Consider the following 19,398-nt stretch of genomic DNA (forward strand, 5'->3'; position numbering starts at 1 on the left):
CATGCCTAGACACCATTGGAGGACGTAAGGAAGAAAAAGGAGTTCATAGAAGCAACAAATGGTGATGATAATGGAATGATAATTGATGGCGAGAGAGTAGATGAATATGACATGCTCTGAATGCCTTTGCCCAGATCTATGCTAGTAAACACCATAAGAATTTTGGGGTGTAGTATGGGAAGGATAGTTTTATTGATGAGTTTAGTGGTGGATGAGATTAAAGCAGTGGTTCGGAGAACTATTTTCAAGTTATTTCCATTTGAATAATAATGTCCTTTTAAAAATAAATAAATAAATATATAATGGTATTTAGATGGGTATTTAGGAATATGTCATGTTGTTTAGGATAATAGTTTATTTCTTGCTATTTAGTCATTGTTTTTTAGGGCTTTCCCCCTGTTTTAATCCGGGTTCCTTTAGGGTTTTGCGTGCCAATATAATGAAAAAACATCCCCATATAAATTTATGCTTTCGTGTTGTTCCTTCCCGTCTTCTACATGCTACTTACGTTAGGAGACATTAGAAGAGTAAAACTCGTCTTGGAAAAATAACAACTGCAGGCATGGTTTAGTGCCAAGGAACTCACCACACAACACCTGAGGTTTTCGGTTGGACACAGTTTCTCAGCATATGTTCTCTAGGTACTTGGTGTCTCGGATCTTCTAACCTGTCATTCCCAGAGGTTTTTGGAACATCTTTGTCAATAACTATAGTTAGTGGGTCTGTTTGTAGTCTTCTTGAGATTTGCTGTGTAATGAAATGGACTTCCTGCTGGGTAAATGGTTGGCAAAATTCGTCGTTGGAATTTTAGTTCGGCTATGAACGACGAAATCTTGTTTGAGGGGAACGGGGACATGATTAACAAAATGCTCTTGTTCAATGATTAACAAAATGCTCAAATAGGCTCTTTGTGCTGGTTAACTCTTCTCATGGAGGTCTCACTTTTCACATTACATGCTCATGTGGATAGGAAAATGGCAACAGAAGAAGATGTTAACTAATAATAAACACCGTGACTCACTGAATCTACAGCAAGCTTTATATTATACATAACCTATTGTAGTGGGTTTTAGATGTATTATTGTGAAAACCGAATAGATATATAAGTATACAACATTCCAATTTCAGCTACCGTGGACTGAAGAGAGACGAAATGACTGGGATCCAGACTCCTAGTTGGGAAACCACACAACATGATCCTGAGGAAGGAAATGGCAGACTGGTACGGTTCCTGGCTTAACATTGAGCACCTGGAAAGCCAAATGCTTTGGGTTCCATGCAGATGTATCCGTGTGGCACACTGCTACAGCTTTAGCATTTGTTCCATCAGCACCCTCCAATGGAACCGCGTAAACCCTCGTGGTTTGTGTTGCATGGCAGTAAAAGACGGCGTATGCATAGTTCTGCTTGTGGCACACTACAGATTTGTCTCCTGCCATCTTCTTTACTCCGGTCTTAATTGTATACTTTTGCATCTGGGTGCTTTCCACTTCTGTGGAGATTGCCTGAACATTCTTTCCTAGTTTGGAAGTGCTGAAGTCGATCATTGACTCCAGTGAAGTTGCGCATTCTTTTTCCTCTCCTTCAATTCCAGGGTTTTCACATTCCTTGATTGTTTCCTTCATTACCTCAGCTTCTGTTGATCCAGGTTTGACTGAAAACTCACTGTAGATTTCTGGCAAATTGTTAGATGAAAAGGGTATTGAATCAGCAACCTGGCGAGGTAAGAAAGTTGCTGTGTTAGTGTTTTCAGTGAACTGCAAGTTCATCATTTTTCCTGGATGCATGTCTTTCTCCAAGAAAAAAAGGGCTACAGTAGGGTCATGGTGTAGTTGAGTCTCGGTGGCCGCATACTTGTATAGGAATGGGCTTGGCCCGGGGTGTACCCCAACAATTACGGGCTTGCCCTTGTGTCCTGTGCCCACCGACACTCCGCCTTTGCCAACACCAACTTGGGTTCCTTTCCCAGGCTTTCCGGTGTTAACACCAACACCTTTGCCTCCCACGCTGACATGGGTCCCGCCGCCTGGCTTTCCTTTCCCTGAGTTTACATTCACTCCACCCTTTCCAACATTTACAGCAGTTCCTCCAGGCTTTCCTTTCCCAGAGTTTACATTCACTCCACCCTTTCCTACATTGACAGCAGTTCCTCCAGGCTTTCCTTTTCCTGCATCAACATTTACACCACCCTTCCCTACAGCAACAGAAGTGCTCTTGTCCTCCACCAAGTCTGCATTTTTAGTAACGTCAATTAGAAGTGCTTTTTTTTATTTTAGACACGGCAAAAAACTAGCAGAAGTTTCATCCAAGTTATTAAAGAGTGTTACCAAAAAAGAAAAAAGAAGAGGAAGTCTTTAAGAGATCAGGTCTTAAAAATCTCACCTGGGTGTAGAAGATCTCTGACAGATTTTGGCATAGGAGTGTTGGGCAGCACATTTTTCCAGTAAAGTTCAGGTGGCAAGGCCGCATGGCTTACCACAAGTGCAAACTGCAGCAGGATTAAATACAAACTTTCACAAGACACTCATTATAAATAGGAATGCAGGTGAAGAATTGGGAACAGAAAATCTCCTGAAAGACCAATCCCTGGTGTATCAAAACAAGTGAAGATTCAGAAACTTACAGCGAGGAAAGCAAGAATGCGTGGGACATGGAACTCCATTTTTAGCCTCTGCACATGCAACAAAAAGCTAGGTAGCTAGGTATTATAATGAGAGAGAAGAACGTAAACCTAAGCTGATAATGTAGGAGATAGCAAGTGGCTTGCAAAATTTATAAAGGGAGTTCTGCTTTGAGGAGGCTGCTTCAGTTGGAATAGCAACACATCACTGACCGCAATTGTCAGCCTGCTCAATAATTTCCAACTGCCCCCTCCCCGGCTGCTCACTCACTTAAATGCAAATGGGTCAGGAGCATTAAAAACAAGAGGTGATGGGCTCATATGAAGTGTTGTAACGCAAAGTGTTGTAACGCAATTTTGGATCCACCAAGATTTTTTTGAATGTTATTTTATTTCTATTATTATTTATAAAAATCCAAAAAAATTAAGAAAAAAGTTTAAAAATTCAAAAATATACTTTTCTCAAGTCAACCACATCTTTCCATCAAAACCGAGTCCACCGGGTCAATACGGGTCAAACCATGTCGACCAGGGTAAAAAATGAGTTTCGGACCGTTTCGGGTCAAAACCGTCATTTTTGGTCAAAACCGAGTCCACCGGGTCAATACGGGTCAAACCATGTCGACCAGGGTAAAAAATGAGTTTCGGGCCGTTTCGGGTCAAAACCGTCATTTTTGACCAAAACCGAGTCCACCGGGTCAATACGGGTCAAACCATGTCGACCACGGTAAAAAATGAGTTTCGGGCCGTTTCGGGTCAAAACTGTCATTTTTGACCAAAACCAAGTTCACCGGGTCAATACGGGTCAAACTATGTCGACCGGGGTAAAAAATGAGTTTCAGGTTATTTTGGGTCAAAACTATTATTTTCGGTCATTAAAATTAATTTTTAGCGGTTGAAACGAGGTTTTTCTAATACTGATTTGAGTTTTTAATTTTATCTATATAAATATATATATTATTATATATAATAAAACAAAATTAATAATTCAGAATTGTCATATTAGGCGGGGCAGTTATATTTATTGTAGGCGGAGGAGTTAGATGAATACAATTTTTATTTAAAGGAGATGCTTCTTGTCTCCTGTCATTGGCTATAAATAGCCAGTGATAGTTCGAGAGAAAAAAGGGGAGGAGAAAAAACAAAAAAAAAAGAAAGAGAAAGAACGAAAGAAAAAAAAAAAAAAGCGAATGTGAAACTTGTGTATTTTTTTTTAGTTTTTCTTCACGAGAGTAGGATATTGTTTTAAAAAAAAAACAATTTAAAAAATACCAAATATATCCCGACACATCTCAGCCGTTGAAATATTCCAAGATTTGATCCCGTTGCGCCATGTCATCCAGTGCACCGAGATTTCTGTGCACCGCGACACACCAGATCAAAGCTCCGCTCATCCAGACCGTCCGTTCAATCTGCTAATCTAGCCAATCACAGCCATCCGGTCATTTCATCCGAGATCCAACGGCGTACAGTGTTCAGAGGTACCGATGTACCATACACGCGTTCACACCGTTGCGTAATCTCGGAGCCTCTCTCTCCTCTCGCCGGCGACGCTCTCTCTCTCATCCGATCTCCAATTTCCGGCCGTCTCCAGCCTCCGCACCACCACAGAAAGGTTTCTCCCCTGCTGTAAAGAAAAACCCCGGTGGTTTGCAGCGTTTTCTCCGCCTCATCTGGCCGGAAAAAGGCCGCGATTTTCGTCGGCCATCGAAGCTTCAAGTCGTCGATTCTCCTTCGTCAGCCATCAACGACCATCGAGACCACCACCATCAGAATCCTCGACATCAGATCTACCAGGATCGACCATCTTTTGGTCAGAAACCTCGCCGGACAATTTCGCTGCCGCCAACAGTAGCCGCGCGTGAGTCACACGCGCTGCCAGTGGCATTTTCGTAATTTTCGGAGAATTTCGAGGGTATTTCAGTCTTTTACCTATACAGTGATACTCAGGTAAATTTTTTGAGATTTCTAACATTTTTTATTTTGTATATAAATTTTCTTGCATGTAAAAAACAATAAAACAAAAAAATATAAAAAACAATGTGGTTCCCACACCCATTTTATCATATTATTGTTCGTGGATCCAAAGCCCAATTCTCGAATATGGTTATATCCATTTCTCAATAATATCAAAATAAAATTTGTTTTTATAAACGAATATTATTTGTCGACACGTCTCTTTTTAAAAAAGGACCGATGTCAAAAAATGTAAATATCAAATATGGATTATGTCCATGATCTCTTTTGGTAACCGAGACGTAACTCTCCTTTTTAGGGTTGAAACGTCATATTTTAGACAAGTCTCCTAATTTTTAGGGACTAATGTCATTTTTAACGCGTCTCCTATTTTTAAGGACCGACGTTAATCATTTTAAAAAAAAACAAATTACCAATAAACCCAAAATATAATGGATTATATCCATTATTTCTTTTGGTAACTCAGACGTAACTCTCCTTTTTAGGGATAAACGTCAATATTTTAGACGAGTCTCCTAATTTTTAGGGACTGATGCCATTTTTAACGTGTCTCCTATTTTTAGGGACCGACGTTAATCATTTAAAAAATTACAAATAAGCCCAAAATATAATCGCATTTGAATCAAATAAAAAACACACAAGTAAGGGTAACCTTTCTTTTGAAAGGATGTTTTAAGGGTGGTGTCTACCTTCCCTTAATCATAATTAACCCCGTACCCGAATCTCTAGGACCAGTGTCTAATTTAGGATTTCTAGTTCCCTCAAATTACTAGATGACGACTCCAATAAAATCTTTGTTTTTCCCCAATTGAAAAAAAAATCATTTTTGTTAAATAAACAAAAAAAAGGGAGCCATCGCCCGACGTCGTGTATCGACATGAGGGTGCAGATTACAAGAAAGAGACCAGCAAGCGATGGTTTTCAATTTGATTTTGGTAAGATGTTAAGCTCTGCAAAATATGGAAACAGAAGGGCTCTTCATACTCTGAACGTCATTATTAGTTAATGTCCATAGCATCCATAAAAATTGACTTGTGGAGCAGTCCTTAAGTGCTTTTACTTTGAACAAACAACTGCCATATTTATGAGGTTAGTGGGTGTTGAGACTTCCCGTCCTCCATAATTATGTGATTCCAAAGGCAGCATGTATTTTTTTTTTTTAATCTTTTCTCTGATGATCATGTCATGTTTTTTGGAACTATTTTCTCATTCAGTTGGAATGGATGTTGCCTATTGTTTTTGGGAGATCATCAAATAATGGGCGAAAACTTCTGTGGCAATAAAATGATGCTCTTGAAACTAAGATGTTAAACCAAATGATCATCAAATATTAATTTTTGAAAGTTCACTCTTGAAACTACAATGTTAAACCCTTGTAAGTAAGAGTTTGTTTGTTTTTGTGTTTTTTTAATATTTTTTTTGATATTTTTAGATTATTTTGATGTACTGTAGTAAAAAAATAAATTTTATTCTAGTTAAGTTTTATTTCGAACTAGAAAAAATATTAATCTAATAAAATTTAATTGATTAGACTTGAATTTTAGTGATCTAGTTGATATGATCAAATCCAATCCAAACTATCAATATCAATACTAAGAAATTCTTTTTTTTTATAAGAAAAATAAAACATGTGTTTGAATAAAAATAATAAATCTAGATTGATCTCAATAATGCATTTTAATAAAAACAATCAATCTGGGTTGATCCCAATAACATGTGAGTTGACTTAATAATCTAATCATCTGGGTCTTTTTTTCATATCAATCTCAAGATCGAGCTTGACAATTATCAATAACTCATCGTTCACGTTGGTGCTAATTAAGAGCTTGTCTTGTTTCTTCATAGACACCTAATGGTTCTAGAGACAACCATACCTTTATAAGAGTTCATCATTAGCTAACCGTTTGGAAGTGAGTTTTAATTTGCTTTTCATTAAAATTTATTTATTTTTTACTTAAAATTAATGTTTTAATGTTTTTAAATCGTTTTAATATGCTAATGTTAAAAATAAATTTTAAAAAATTAAAAAATTATTTGGATGTTTTTCCAACTAAAAAACCCTTTAAAAATAACCACTACCATAAATACCTTTTAAATACCAGTTTAGAAATACAGGTTGCACCACAATTGCGTCCATGTTTCCAAACAGGATTTTAAGTAGACAACTCATGTAGAACTCATCGGAAGCTAAACTTGCTTTGACTAGGAACAGGTAGGAAGAATGGAAGATGGGATTTGAGGTGGCGTATGAGTAATGTTCTATATGCTTTGACTAGGAACAAGTATGTTTTTGTTTCACTTTTACCAGCTTCCTTTGACTAAAGCAACAAAACTATATAATTTATAGTACTAAGTCCTTTTTTCCTGGCTCTTTTTTCGAATTGAAAACCTTTGAGGCCAAACCACCTCATAATGTAAAGCTATTATTGCCAGAAAGAGACTGAAGAAAGTGGCCTGTTCATTCAAAGAACTTAGGCCAGGGCTGCATTGGACCTCAAGTTGCTTCGCCCAATTGCATTTCAATTTTACATCAATGAATTGGTGAAAAAGAGAGTGAAGTCTTTTTTTACTTGTGAATTAATTAGACACAAGTGTTGATTGATGCTAAATCATGTGATTAAAAAATATTTGAGGTTACAGTAGTTGTTTTTTGCTTAGAAATATATCAAAATAATATATTTCTATATTTTTAAATTTTATTTTTAACATCAACACATCAAAATAATTCAAAATTATAAAAAAAAAATTTAATTTGAAGAAAACAATTCCAAAAATTCCAAAAATGTTTTTTAAACACAAAAACTAGTATCATTTTATCCATCGAATCTATTTAACTCTTGGTAAGAGATTGTGATACTCATCTCCATTAACTCTTCAGTTGAGAGAGAGATGAGCTTCTAAATCACAACCATTTCTGGTAGGTTTTTTTGGCAAGATGTTTAAGCAATTCACAACCATTTCTGGTGGTGCTCATTTATGTTTTTCTTGAACAAGGGGAAACTAAGCGTAAGCGCACATCAAAGGTGACTGTTGCCACCACCTTTTTTGGACCTCATTTTTCTTTCTTGGGTTTCAAGCCCCTTTTGAGCTACTGTTTTTGCTTATAAGATATTGGGCTTTTCACTACCACTATCATGTGTGCTAGAGATTTGGGCTTCCATGAATTTCTTCTAAACCACTCAAATTCAGTGGATTCTCGCACTTCCTGTTACCTTGCGTAGGACCAAACGCAGAAATTTTCAGAAATACGTCTTCGATTAGCTGCTAGCATTGGCTTTCCAAGGAGGGGAAAAGAAAAAAAAGCTAGAGAAAAACAAAGACAACAAGAAGAGGAGGTATTTGGTTCTTTATAACAACTACCACCAAGATTTGCGATAGATCTTGCTTTAGGGTATTTGGTTCTTCGCTTAATTTCAATATACACCAGATCAGAAAGCTAGCAGCAAGAAAAATAAATAAAGAAGGCACATTTTCATGCAAAGATGGCTCAGGAAATGAAGCCAGGAACAAAATATGGTAACAAAGGCTCGGGGTTCGGCCTTGTTTATTTATTTATTTATTTATACTTTAAATCCTATCGATCTCATGGTGGGCACTATCTTTTTTAATCTTTCTGCTCTCACATGTAAGCCATTTCGTCTAGTTTATCTAAAAACATCCTTTTGTCCACTAATTTGTTTCTTTTGTACACCTTTAATTAATTTGTTGCGTTCCTCTTCCTAATCTGTGGTGGGCACAGTGTCTTCCACTCATTAGAGAGATTTTTTTTCACTTCATTTTCTTACTATAGCTCAGTGAGTCAATCTCTCTGTAATGGTAGTTTGGTATAGAAACATTGGTGGGACGGTTTACAGTGCCAACATGCTTTTATTTGTGTGGCAATTCAAAAATGAGAGAATCCACATTATGATATCGGCCTGCTATGGCTTCATTTGCATTGGTTTTTGGACATTTCTCGTCTAAGAATTCATGATTTCCCCGATGACTGGATTTCTCAACCACACGAACTCCCATGCATTATATTTTTCAAATAATTATTTTAATTAAAAAAATTTAATTTGTTAAGTATGTTTTCAAGATATAACTTATATAATTTTTTAACATATTCTTTCAAGTAAAAATCATTTCAATTTAAAAAATTGTACAAGTTTACACTTAATATTTATTGAAAAAATAAAAATATTAGTGAGATTTGAATTCATGATCATTTGACCAACAAAACTCTAATATTATATTAAAAAATTATTTCAATTCAAAAACTTTAATGATTAAAGTTTTAAAATATAATTTTTATAATTATGTAACAATTTCCAATGTCATGCTTAATCTCATCTTTTAAGAATTTTCTATGCTATAATGCATTTTGAACGCAATGGACTTTAATCATTCGTTTCTTCCCTTTATTGTACTACTATTATTATTTTTTTAATTAAAAACTTTCTTAAACTCAATATTTTTGGTTGTAGGAGTATGACGTGATTTCATATTCCAAAAGTGTTGTGATTAAGTGTAGCATGCATGGAGAATCTTATTGGTCTAAACCATCACCAAAATGAAGAGCATTCATCGTGCGTAGGAGGATTGCCTGAAGCCTTTCGCTATTGATTATCCGGCTGTCCATATATATTGAAAAGAAGTTCATTGTTAGTGTCACTAATATATATTTTGTTAATAAAATTTAGGATGAAAACAAATATGGAGTTAGCTTAGAGACGTGAAAACACTATTTTTAAGGTGTTTATTTGTTCCACACATAGATAACACCTTCAGGATACAACTAAGCCCTTTAAACCTTTAAAAGAATGAGATGATAAGACCAAGAAAAGAATATGTCTTTTTGTTGTTATTTCTTTTTTGTATAATAACATGCTTTTATAGACTTGAAACATAACGATGAAACAATATGACTGTTCATCAAACAATATGACTATTGATGAAACACTATGATTGTTCATCAAACAATATGATTGTTGATGAAATAATATGATTGTTCATCAAATAGTATGACTATTCATATTAAGTTCCAAGTTCCAAATGATATTATAAATATTCATATAATAACATTAGGAAGCCAAATAGGAGAGTTTGTCCATCATGGCTTAATTTACTACACAATAGAAACTCACACTTAGAAACATTAGGAGAGAGTGTTTCTTTCCAATGTGGGATAAACATATTTTCTTTATTCATTTACAAACTACACCAACATATTTTGTGTAAATTAATTTGGTTTTGATCTTATACCTTTTGGTGGTATAGCAAGCTAGCTAAAAGGAGTGATATTACAGATATGAAGAGGTACCATTGGATTTTACGAGTTGATTTTAAGGATATATTATTCACATCAACCTGATATACATAAAAAAAAAACCCTTTTAAGTAATGGTCTCAAAATTTAAACTAAAACAAGAATATAAATTTTTAAATAATAAATAACCCTTGAAATTGTGCTAATACTTTCAGAAAATATTGAGTAAGTTTGGTGCGTCAAAGAATTATCTCAACCCAATAATTTAAACTTTTAGGTGAGGTTTCAAGATATAATTTATATTATTCTCTACTATGGCGCTCATGCAACAATTAAAAATATAAGGCAAACTATCAACATGCACTTCTGGTTTTCTAGATATTCCTCATTCATATTCTTGTAAATAAGAATTTATCAATTATAGTCTCGATCTTATCATATTGTTTTTAATATACTCTTATTATTAAATAAATTTGTTAAAGTTGCAGTTTTACATTATATTATACTCTTACTAAAGCTAATTAACAGGTCTATTCAATATAGGTAGACTATAAATAAAGGACAAACTTAGAGTTACAACCAATTAATTTTTTTTAAAAAAATATAATTGAGAATCTCTAGAAAAAACAAGGGCGAGTCAACTAAATTTATCAAAAAAAAAAAAATCCCAGAAGAAATGAAAGGTGATGACCTACGTACAGGTCATTATTTGATATCAACCTGGTCGACTACTGAAAAATGCTTTCCCAATTGGTTTATGGAAATTAAAACCCTTGTAAATACATAAAAAAGAATGAAAACGACCATGGAAGCTCTCTTTAAAGGAAAATACACAATGTCTCGCTTCAAAAAGAGAAGAAATGTCCTAAAAATTCTCGTGTAAAGTATATGCAATGCATGTATAGATACTTGTTATTAATCATGACCGATGTTTTCTTGCAGAGGAAAAAAAAATCTTGATATATTATAATTAGGATAAAAGGATTAAGAAAATATCAATAAAAAAGTTTGAAATGATCAGATTGATGTGATGTTCCTTTCCAATTTCTCAATCTTTATTGGATATATGTTTTGTCATTAGGGTTAATGTCATTAAGGTTAATGCAAAACAACACTCACCTTGGCTTTAATACACAATTGGTTTATATCATCTTATTGCCGATTGATCACTGTATTTTGGGATCAAGAACTTTCGAGCTATCAAACATTACAAGTTGCTGTTAATGGTGTTAATCTATGGGTTGCTTATTATCTTTGAATAAACAAAAAGGTCTTAGGACAAATGCACTTTAAATAATGGAAAAGTTATGGCCCTCTACGGTCTAATCAAGCTTTAGATTTGAGTGATTAAAACATGATAATATATAATTTAATCAAATATTTATGTTATGGGGCTAATGCAAATAATTAAAAAAAAGCTCGAGAGAGTGGAAGAGGTGCCCATAATGATTTAATCATGCATATATAGTAGTTTCCCTTTCAAGAGTGGAGGAAATGATTCTCATAAAGTTGCGTTTTTCTCCCTTATATGTGTAAATAAACCGGGACTTGTAGATTGTTTGCTTCTAGCTAGCTAGCCAGCCAGCCAGCTTTTGAGGGATTTCTTGGGCTTGGTTTTTATTTTCTTCCTTCTCCTCTCATTTCAAGACGTCTTAATCAAATAGGTACATCATTGTGCTCAATGATACTCGATGGAATATAAAGTTTTATTTTGTTTCATAAAAGTTCTCATTTGAACTTATTTTAATAGGAGGTTTGCAATCATATATATGTTGTTGAGGGAAGAATCCACAAAAGCTTTCCAAGTAAAAAAAGTCCACATGGATTCATCAAAACATATTACGGTATATATATTACATGTTCGAGCACCTCCACCAATAGGCATGAGAATAAAACCATCAAGTACAAAAGAATCTAATGAAAATTGCGGTATTTACCTAGAAAAATGATCATTCATAGACTTTTTTCTAACTATAATCACTATTTATTTTTTTATTCCAAAACTTTAGTTCATCAAAACAAATCATCAGCACGACGAGAACAAATCCTATCGATTCCTTGAGTGTACTTGTTAAGAGGGATTCAATGAATGATGGAAAGTTGGATATTTCATTTGTTTTGTAAAAAATATGGAAGACTCGAGAATATTTCAAATGTTTCTTCACCTTTAATTCCCCATAATGTATTAGCTATAATCTTTCTTCTCTTTTATAATTTTTAATATTAGAAAAAACTAATAGATAAAGTGATATTACTGTAGCAATTTTCCTTGTAGCATAAGACTCATACGTACTATGAATTGCAATAGTGAATTCATAATGTTTTTTTTGGTTGGTTATTTTTTTTTAATTTTATCGTCTTCATATTTGTTTGATTCATGATCAGATCTCATGGTTCGCTTTGGCTGGCTTTGCATGGGATTCTCTTTGTGTCGGGAAAAACAAATCTAGCACTCAATTGATGTTCGGTTTAGGAAAAACAAATTTGATTTCATTGATTTAAAACAATTAAAGCTTTAGGGATGAAATCAAAACTTGCCAATTCAGGGACTAATTTGAATGAAAAATGGAAACAAATAGGAAAAGTGGTTGGTGCATGCGTATTACTTGCTAGATTGCCAGAGAGGCTGCCTCACTTGAAGGCCCATGTGACAGCCTACGACGTCTAGTTTTTCCCTTCCTTGATGTCATCCAAATCATCTCACCACGATCTACCTCTAAGTGCAGCGCATGTCGATAAAAGGGCTTCTGTTTGGCTCTAGCAAACCATTATTCTTTTCTTCTTTCTCAACTCGATTTCCACGTCAAAACTCTTCAAAAACTAAAGTGGGCTGTCAATTTTTTTTAGCTGTCAAATTTGATCTTCATTCTTATGATTGATATTTTTACCAATATTTTTTTATTCAATTTCATCCTTTAATATTGGGTTTGTTGAGAATTTGATTTTTTGATTTTCTTTATTTTTCCTTTTATGAAGCAATGCTAGTCTCATGACCTAGTTTACAAGGTTTTCGTGTTGACCTACGATTACTTGGTCTTTTTTTAATTTTTTTTTTAGGTATGAAATTGAGCTTCGTGGTTTTTTTTTTATTTGCTATCTAAAAGGTAATATCAGTCTCATAACTCAGGTCGCGAGTTTGAAAGGTTTGCTTGGGTTGACTTGGATCTTTTTTGGATCATTTGTTTATATATTAAAATTAAAATTCATTTGTTTAATTTCATCATTTGACATTGAGTTGATTCAAAATTAAAATTCATGATTTTTTTATTTCTTTTCTATTAAGTTGTCTCAGTTTTATGACCTACGTTGCGAGTTTGACAGATTAACTCGAGTTGTCCCAAATCTTTTTTTGGTTTTTTTATTAAACGGATTTTCTTTTTGCAATTTCATCCTCTAACATTGAGCTGATTAGAAATTAGGCTTAATAAATTCTTTCAGTTTGCTTTCTTTAAGGTTATCTCGGGGTGACTCATGTCTTTTATGTTGGTTTTTTAAAATTGATTATTTGTTTTAAATTTCATCCTTTAATATTAGGTTGGTTGAGATTTAGACTTTGTATTTTTAATTTTTTTTTCTTTTGATGGGGTTATCCATTCTCATGATCCATGTTGTATGTTCTGTGGGATAAACCGTTTGAATCAGTTCTTTTTTTTATCTATTTTTTAAATTAATATATATATTTTTTAATTTCATCATTGAACATTGGATCGGCCGGGAATTGAGCTTCATATATTTTTATATATTTACTTTTTATAGGGCTATCTGTTTCTCATGACCTATAATGCGGGTTTGACCAGTTTACTCGGGTTGACTTCAACAATTTTTTATAATTTTTTTTAAATTGATTTTTTTTTAAATTTAATATTTTTCTTTCAATTCCATCCTCCAACATTGGGTTGTTGAGAATTGAGCTTTGTAGATATTTTTAAATTTGCTTTTTATGAGTTTATCCTGTTATCATGATTCGTATCACGAATTCAATGAGATAACCCGAGTTGACTCAATTTTTTTTTAAATTTAATTTATTTTTTGATTTTATCCTCCAACATTGGGTTTATTAGAAATTGAATTTCATGATTTTTATCAATTTTCTTTCAATGGGGGTTATTATAGTCTCATAACTTGGGTCATAAGTTTTCTAACTTAACTAGGGCTGACTCTGTCAATTTAATATGTCATCATCTCAATATTTAGATAAAAAAAATGTTATTTAATATGTCACAATCTTAGTATTTAAAGAAAATGTTGTCCAATATGCATAAAATTCTTATTTCATGATTAAATTTTTTTATACTGGAAAATATGTTAGTAACCTAATGTTTTTTTTTTACATTTAAAAGAATTAATATGAACCGTGGTGTAATGCAAACCATAGATCTAGTTGTTATTTGAATAAAATGACTTTCATCATTGTCCTTCTTTACTTGTCAAACAATTAAATATTTATCAACCTCATTTTATCTTCTTTTTTTTCTCATTGTTCCAATTTATCTCGCCATCCTTTCTACCATATAAGAGATTTGTTTTTAACTAGTTTGGTTAGCCAAACATACTCTTGAGACATGCTTTGGGGTCTATTGTATATATATTTTTTTATTTATTTTAGTTTTTAGGTTTTTGATTTTTTTTCCTTACACTCACTTCATGTTTATATATATGCAATTTGTCTTTTACTTTTTTCTTCTTCAATTAGGCTTCTCATTTGGTGTTAATAACTTAGCTGTTATACTTGGCTCATGGTATGTAAAATCAAGGGAACATAAAGAAAAAGAGAAGGAGAAAAGGAAGGAGAATTTGATACAAAAAAATTTATATCTTTTGTTATGATTCTTTGTATTAGATTTAATGTGTTATATATATATATATATATATATATATATATATATGTTAATTCTAGTATGTCTCAAACTAATAAAATAAAAATAAAAAACAAGAAAAGTATATCTCCTTGTATTTTTATGAATCTTATGGATCTCTTTATCAATATTGAGATCTAATATGCCTCTTCAAGTTGATTGTGAACATGAACACACAACCAACTTGGATAAATAAAAGAAAAAACAAGCAGATCTTAATGGGTTGATATGATAGTGGATGTATTCTCTATGATAAGGAGGGATGGTTCGAATGCATTAATAAAGCCTTACATGCCTTGCCTAATAAGAAAAGACTTGATTTGAGCTCTCTAGAATAACCAATTCTTTTGTTAGTTTCAAAGAAATATAATGATGAGCATTCGGGAGTGAGAATAATGAGGATGCTAGTGTAGTTTATTGGCTAGTTAGGAGGGAAGATGTTTGTTGAGCAACCTGGAAGGGAGAAATAGGCTACAACTTTGATACCATATAAAATAAAGGGAATAAAAAGAAAAGGAGAAAGAAAAAAAGGAGAATTATGTGGAAAATTATTATACCCCATGTTTTGAGTTTTTGTATTAGATTTAATGTATTTCTAATACATTACAAGTGTGTGTGTGTTAATCTTGATACAATCAAGAAAAATAGAAAATAGAAAAAATATATCTCAAACTAGAGTAGAAAAAATATAAAACAAGAAAAATATATTTTTTTTAACCCTTGAGTTACTAGGTCAATCTAAGTTGTTTGAGTCAACTTGTAAGGTTGAACCGAATTTAACAACTATGGTTAATAATATAGTCTTCAGATGCAAACCAACTCTAGTTTGTATAACAAGAATAAATTTATTTCTCTTGTTTTGAATTATTTTCTTGTTCTATTTCAATATAGATCTTCTCAAGCCTAAGAAATGGTTGGTGTAATTTTTTTTTTACCATAAAGTATTATTAAGGGGCCAACATAATTTTTAATCTTAAAAAAACCAGAAGTATTTCATTAAGTAAATGATAACAATAACAATTTCTCAAATAATAGCAAGAGTAATAATAAGACTCCAAGCACTCTTCATTAAAGAAGATATACAGTGTTTGGCTCCTTGGCTAACTCATTCATTTAAACTAATCAAAGGAAGAATAAAATAGCTAATGAAGACGAAGACGACACCTAACTTCTTTGCATATGAACCATTACTTTATAACCTCCACATAAGTCAACCAATAAGTAATTAAATATGAAATGCTCCATCGATTTGCTTTGTTTGGGTAATTAAAGGAACAAAATACTTTTTAATTAGTTACCTTTCCCCCCTAGTTCTCTTCCTTTCAATGCATCCAGCTGGGTATAAACTTCACAATGAAGTTACACTTTGATATTTATAAATATATCTTTCCCCATTAATTAACATTAACAAATTATTCATGATACTAGTGCGAAAACTTTTTTATATATAAGTACTTCAAAAGCTAGTTGTTTTACTTTCCCCTTTCTTCATGACCCTACTTAATTATGTGATGATTAGATTGATTAGATAATTATATCCTTAATTAATACAATTCACTTCAAAAGCTATATATATGCTTTCGGTTTAATGTCTAATCAAATTAAAGAAAAAAAAAGGATTGTCAACTTAGAAAAAAATTATAGAATATTTTTTTTGATGGATGGTACATGTGTACCTTTTTATTGATCCCATGGTCCCGAGAATGACCAACCTTCTCTTCTTTCTCTAGCGTTGTCTCTATTCTAGTTTTATTGTATTTAAACGAATAAATTTATAAGAAATATTTGAATTCTATATTAATTAATTAATTTTTTTTTGTTTAATAGACTTTTTTTTAACAAATATTTTTAAATTATTACTGATGAGGTTACCGATGGAATTAGAAATAATTTCGTTGGTATATTCTAGAAAGTTAAAAAAGAATTACAACAAATGTCATTACAACTATTAAATCACCGATGAAATAATTCCGTCAGTATATTTCAGAGAATTGAAAAAGAATTACTACAAATGTCACTGCAACTCATAAATCACTGACATAATAATTTCGTCGGTATATTATAAAGAATTGAAAAAGAATTACTGCAAATACCACTGCAACTTAAAGATGGAATTACCGATGGATTGAAGTGGATAATTTTTTTTTAGCACCCATGGTTCGTCTGTAAAACTATAGGTAAATTTATTAACGACGGATTTACCGACAAACTAGAAATTACCGACGAGTTTCAACGGACAGTTTCCGTTCATGATTTCATCTGTAAAATAGTCATAGATAGAATGTTAATGTAAATACCAATAGAAATTTTCATAAATAAAACTATTAAATCTAGTAATATTGGTTGTCATTTAGTTCGCTCTTAGATTTCGTCACATCCCATATCCATATTTTAGGAGAAGCTGAAAAAAACTTTCTTATAGGCATTCATAGTTCAAGAATGAACTAGTAAATAACTCATAGTTTATGTCGTTAAGATTGAAGGACATTGAAAGAAAGTGTTTCTTCTACACCACTCTGTATAATTCTTCACGTGGAAAAATAATTCTCATATATTCAGGCGAAGGAACTAATCTTCGAGCCTGAAAATCTCCTGTGGCTTTAGTTACAGAAGGACTCGGTGCAAACATTTTTTTTATGCATTCTGGCCCAACTACCATTGAAATTATATCCTGAGATTTATTGAAATAAAGCGTATTTCGGAGAAATTGTAGCCCATTATTGCTAGAAGTACATTCCATTCTATCTTTCACCGTTAAAAAAATTGATAAATACAAATATAAATATTGACAAAAACTTTTCATCTGTAAGTTGCGATAAATTTTATTGATAGATTAATTCCTTGTTGTGTTCATCAGTAAACACCACTGGCAAATACAAATTTGTTTCTGGGAATTGATGGCTTGCTTGGGAATTTCAAGTTTCAGAAGTGTTTTCAATGCCAACTCTGCAAGAACTCCTTAGGAAGTACAAAGGAAATGGGTGTGCATGTAGTGCCTTTGCTCAGTTTTTTTTAATCCTTATAATTGGAAGCTTTTATTATTTCTTTCCAAGAAGCTGTCCTGGAATAAAGTATAATATATATATATATATATATATATATATATATATATATATATATAGAGAGAGAGAGAGAGAGGGGGGGGGGGATATCCAGAACAGATTATACACATTTCAATTAATTTCACAAGTTAATCTCACAAGGTTATTTATATTTTAATAGAATGACGAAGATTTCATATATAATTAACGAATATATACCATAAAATGTATACAGATTGGCAAATATATACATGTAAAGATCAATAGAATCATTCATAGCTAGCAGGCACCCAATTCCATGATTCCTAATATCACTAGCGATCGAGTTAACAATATTGCATTATTTCCATAAAGAAAGCAAATGAAAAGGTATGGAATTGGTCTTCTTCGAATAAGTATACGCATGTCATAAGCTATGAATTCATTGGGGTTCGAGAACTAGTTATTTATGTCATCAAGGAGTGATCAAGAAACCGAGCGGCAGAGAGGGAGGTAGGTGGTTAAATTACCACCAACATTGTCATGTCTAAGGGGTGGTGGCCCGCCATCCAGTTCCAAGTCTGCCACCACTCCTCTCATTGATATCTTCTCTGACCTAGCTGAAACCTAGCTAAGGCTTGTCATCTGTGCGCAATTCTGCAATCAGATCAGGAAATCATTAGATCTTAATAATTGTACTTTAAAGTCAAGTTTTAACATGAATGCTGTTCGTACCGAAGGAACATGCAAACAGGATCACTAGAAATTCGAGGGTAGGCTAATTAGCATGTAATCAACTTTTAAGCACTGAATCTTGATTTACCTTCATGTCATGGTTGTTTGTTAGGTTAAATTTAATCTTTTTGCTCTACACTTCTTTTTGATATCAATAATGATGCTCACTGAACTACCTTTCCATTTTCAGAAAAACGAAACGAGAGTCACTCGCTCCGGGGACATGGTTAACAACCTGTGTTTGTTAAAGTGATGCACCGCGGCAAGTTCCATATCTAATTTGAGATTTATTCATTTAAAGAATTCATTAATTAGATACTAATAAGTGCAGCACAACTAACAAATATGTGGGTGTGTATATATGATAGATATCAAATCCGACCCGGGGTTGACCCGGTTAAAGGACCAGGTCCCGAGTTTCGCGAGTCAATCTGGATCAACCCGCAAAAATTAAAAAAAATATTTAAAATTTTAATATTTCATATGAAAAAATTAAAAAAATATCAATGTGAATATAGGTTATACATGTTGTAAATAATGAAGTTTTAAAAAATATTTTTAAAAGTTTTTTATCTCACGTTGAAAAGATACAATGTTATTCTTTTAAGTTAAAGTTTTTAAACCAAAAAAGTTTTTTTTATCTTACATTGAAAAAACAAAATTTTTTTCTTGTGAACATAGAGTATATATATGAAAGGGTTTCAAATTCCACATTAAAAATATATTATTTTTTTCTTGGAAACATAGAGTATATATACGAAAAAGCTTCAAATTTCACATTAAAAAAATAATTTTTTTCTTGGAAACATAGAGTATATATACTAAAGGGTTTCAAATCTCACATTGAAAAAACATAACTTTTTTTCTTGTGAACATAAAGTATATATACGAAAGGGTTTCAAATCTCACATTGTTATAATTTTTTTCTTGAGAACATAGAGT

The 19,398-nt window shown here is 32.6% G+C and overlaps 1 protein-coding gene across 1 annotated transcript; it reads right to left on the reverse strand.

Annotated features, from left to right (window-relative positions):
- Nucleotides 1-998: 998 nt before the first annotated feature.
- On the reverse strand, nt 999-2,783 carry LOC133674667 (BURP domain protein RD22). The gene is made up of 3 exons (XM_062095879.1): nt 2,624-2,783; nt 2,383-2,488; nt 999-2,230 (listed from the first exon to the last, which is right to left on the reverse strand). The coding sequence occupies exons 1-3, from the start codon at nt 2,660-2,662 to the stop codon at nt 1,173-1,175; spliced, it is 1,203 nt and encodes a 400-aa protein (XP_061951863.1). The 5' UTR covers nt 2,663-2,783; the 3' UTR covers nt 999-1,172.
- Nucleotides 2,784-19,398: the final 16,615 nt, after the last annotated feature.

Source organism: Populus nigra, chromosome 15, assembly GCF_951802175.1.
Source record: "Populus nigra chromosome 15, ddPopNigr1.1, whole genome shotgun sequence".
In the NCBI taxonomy this organism is placed as follows: Eukaryota; Viridiplantae; Streptophyta; class Magnoliopsida; order Malpighiales; family Salicaceae; genus Populus; species Populus nigra.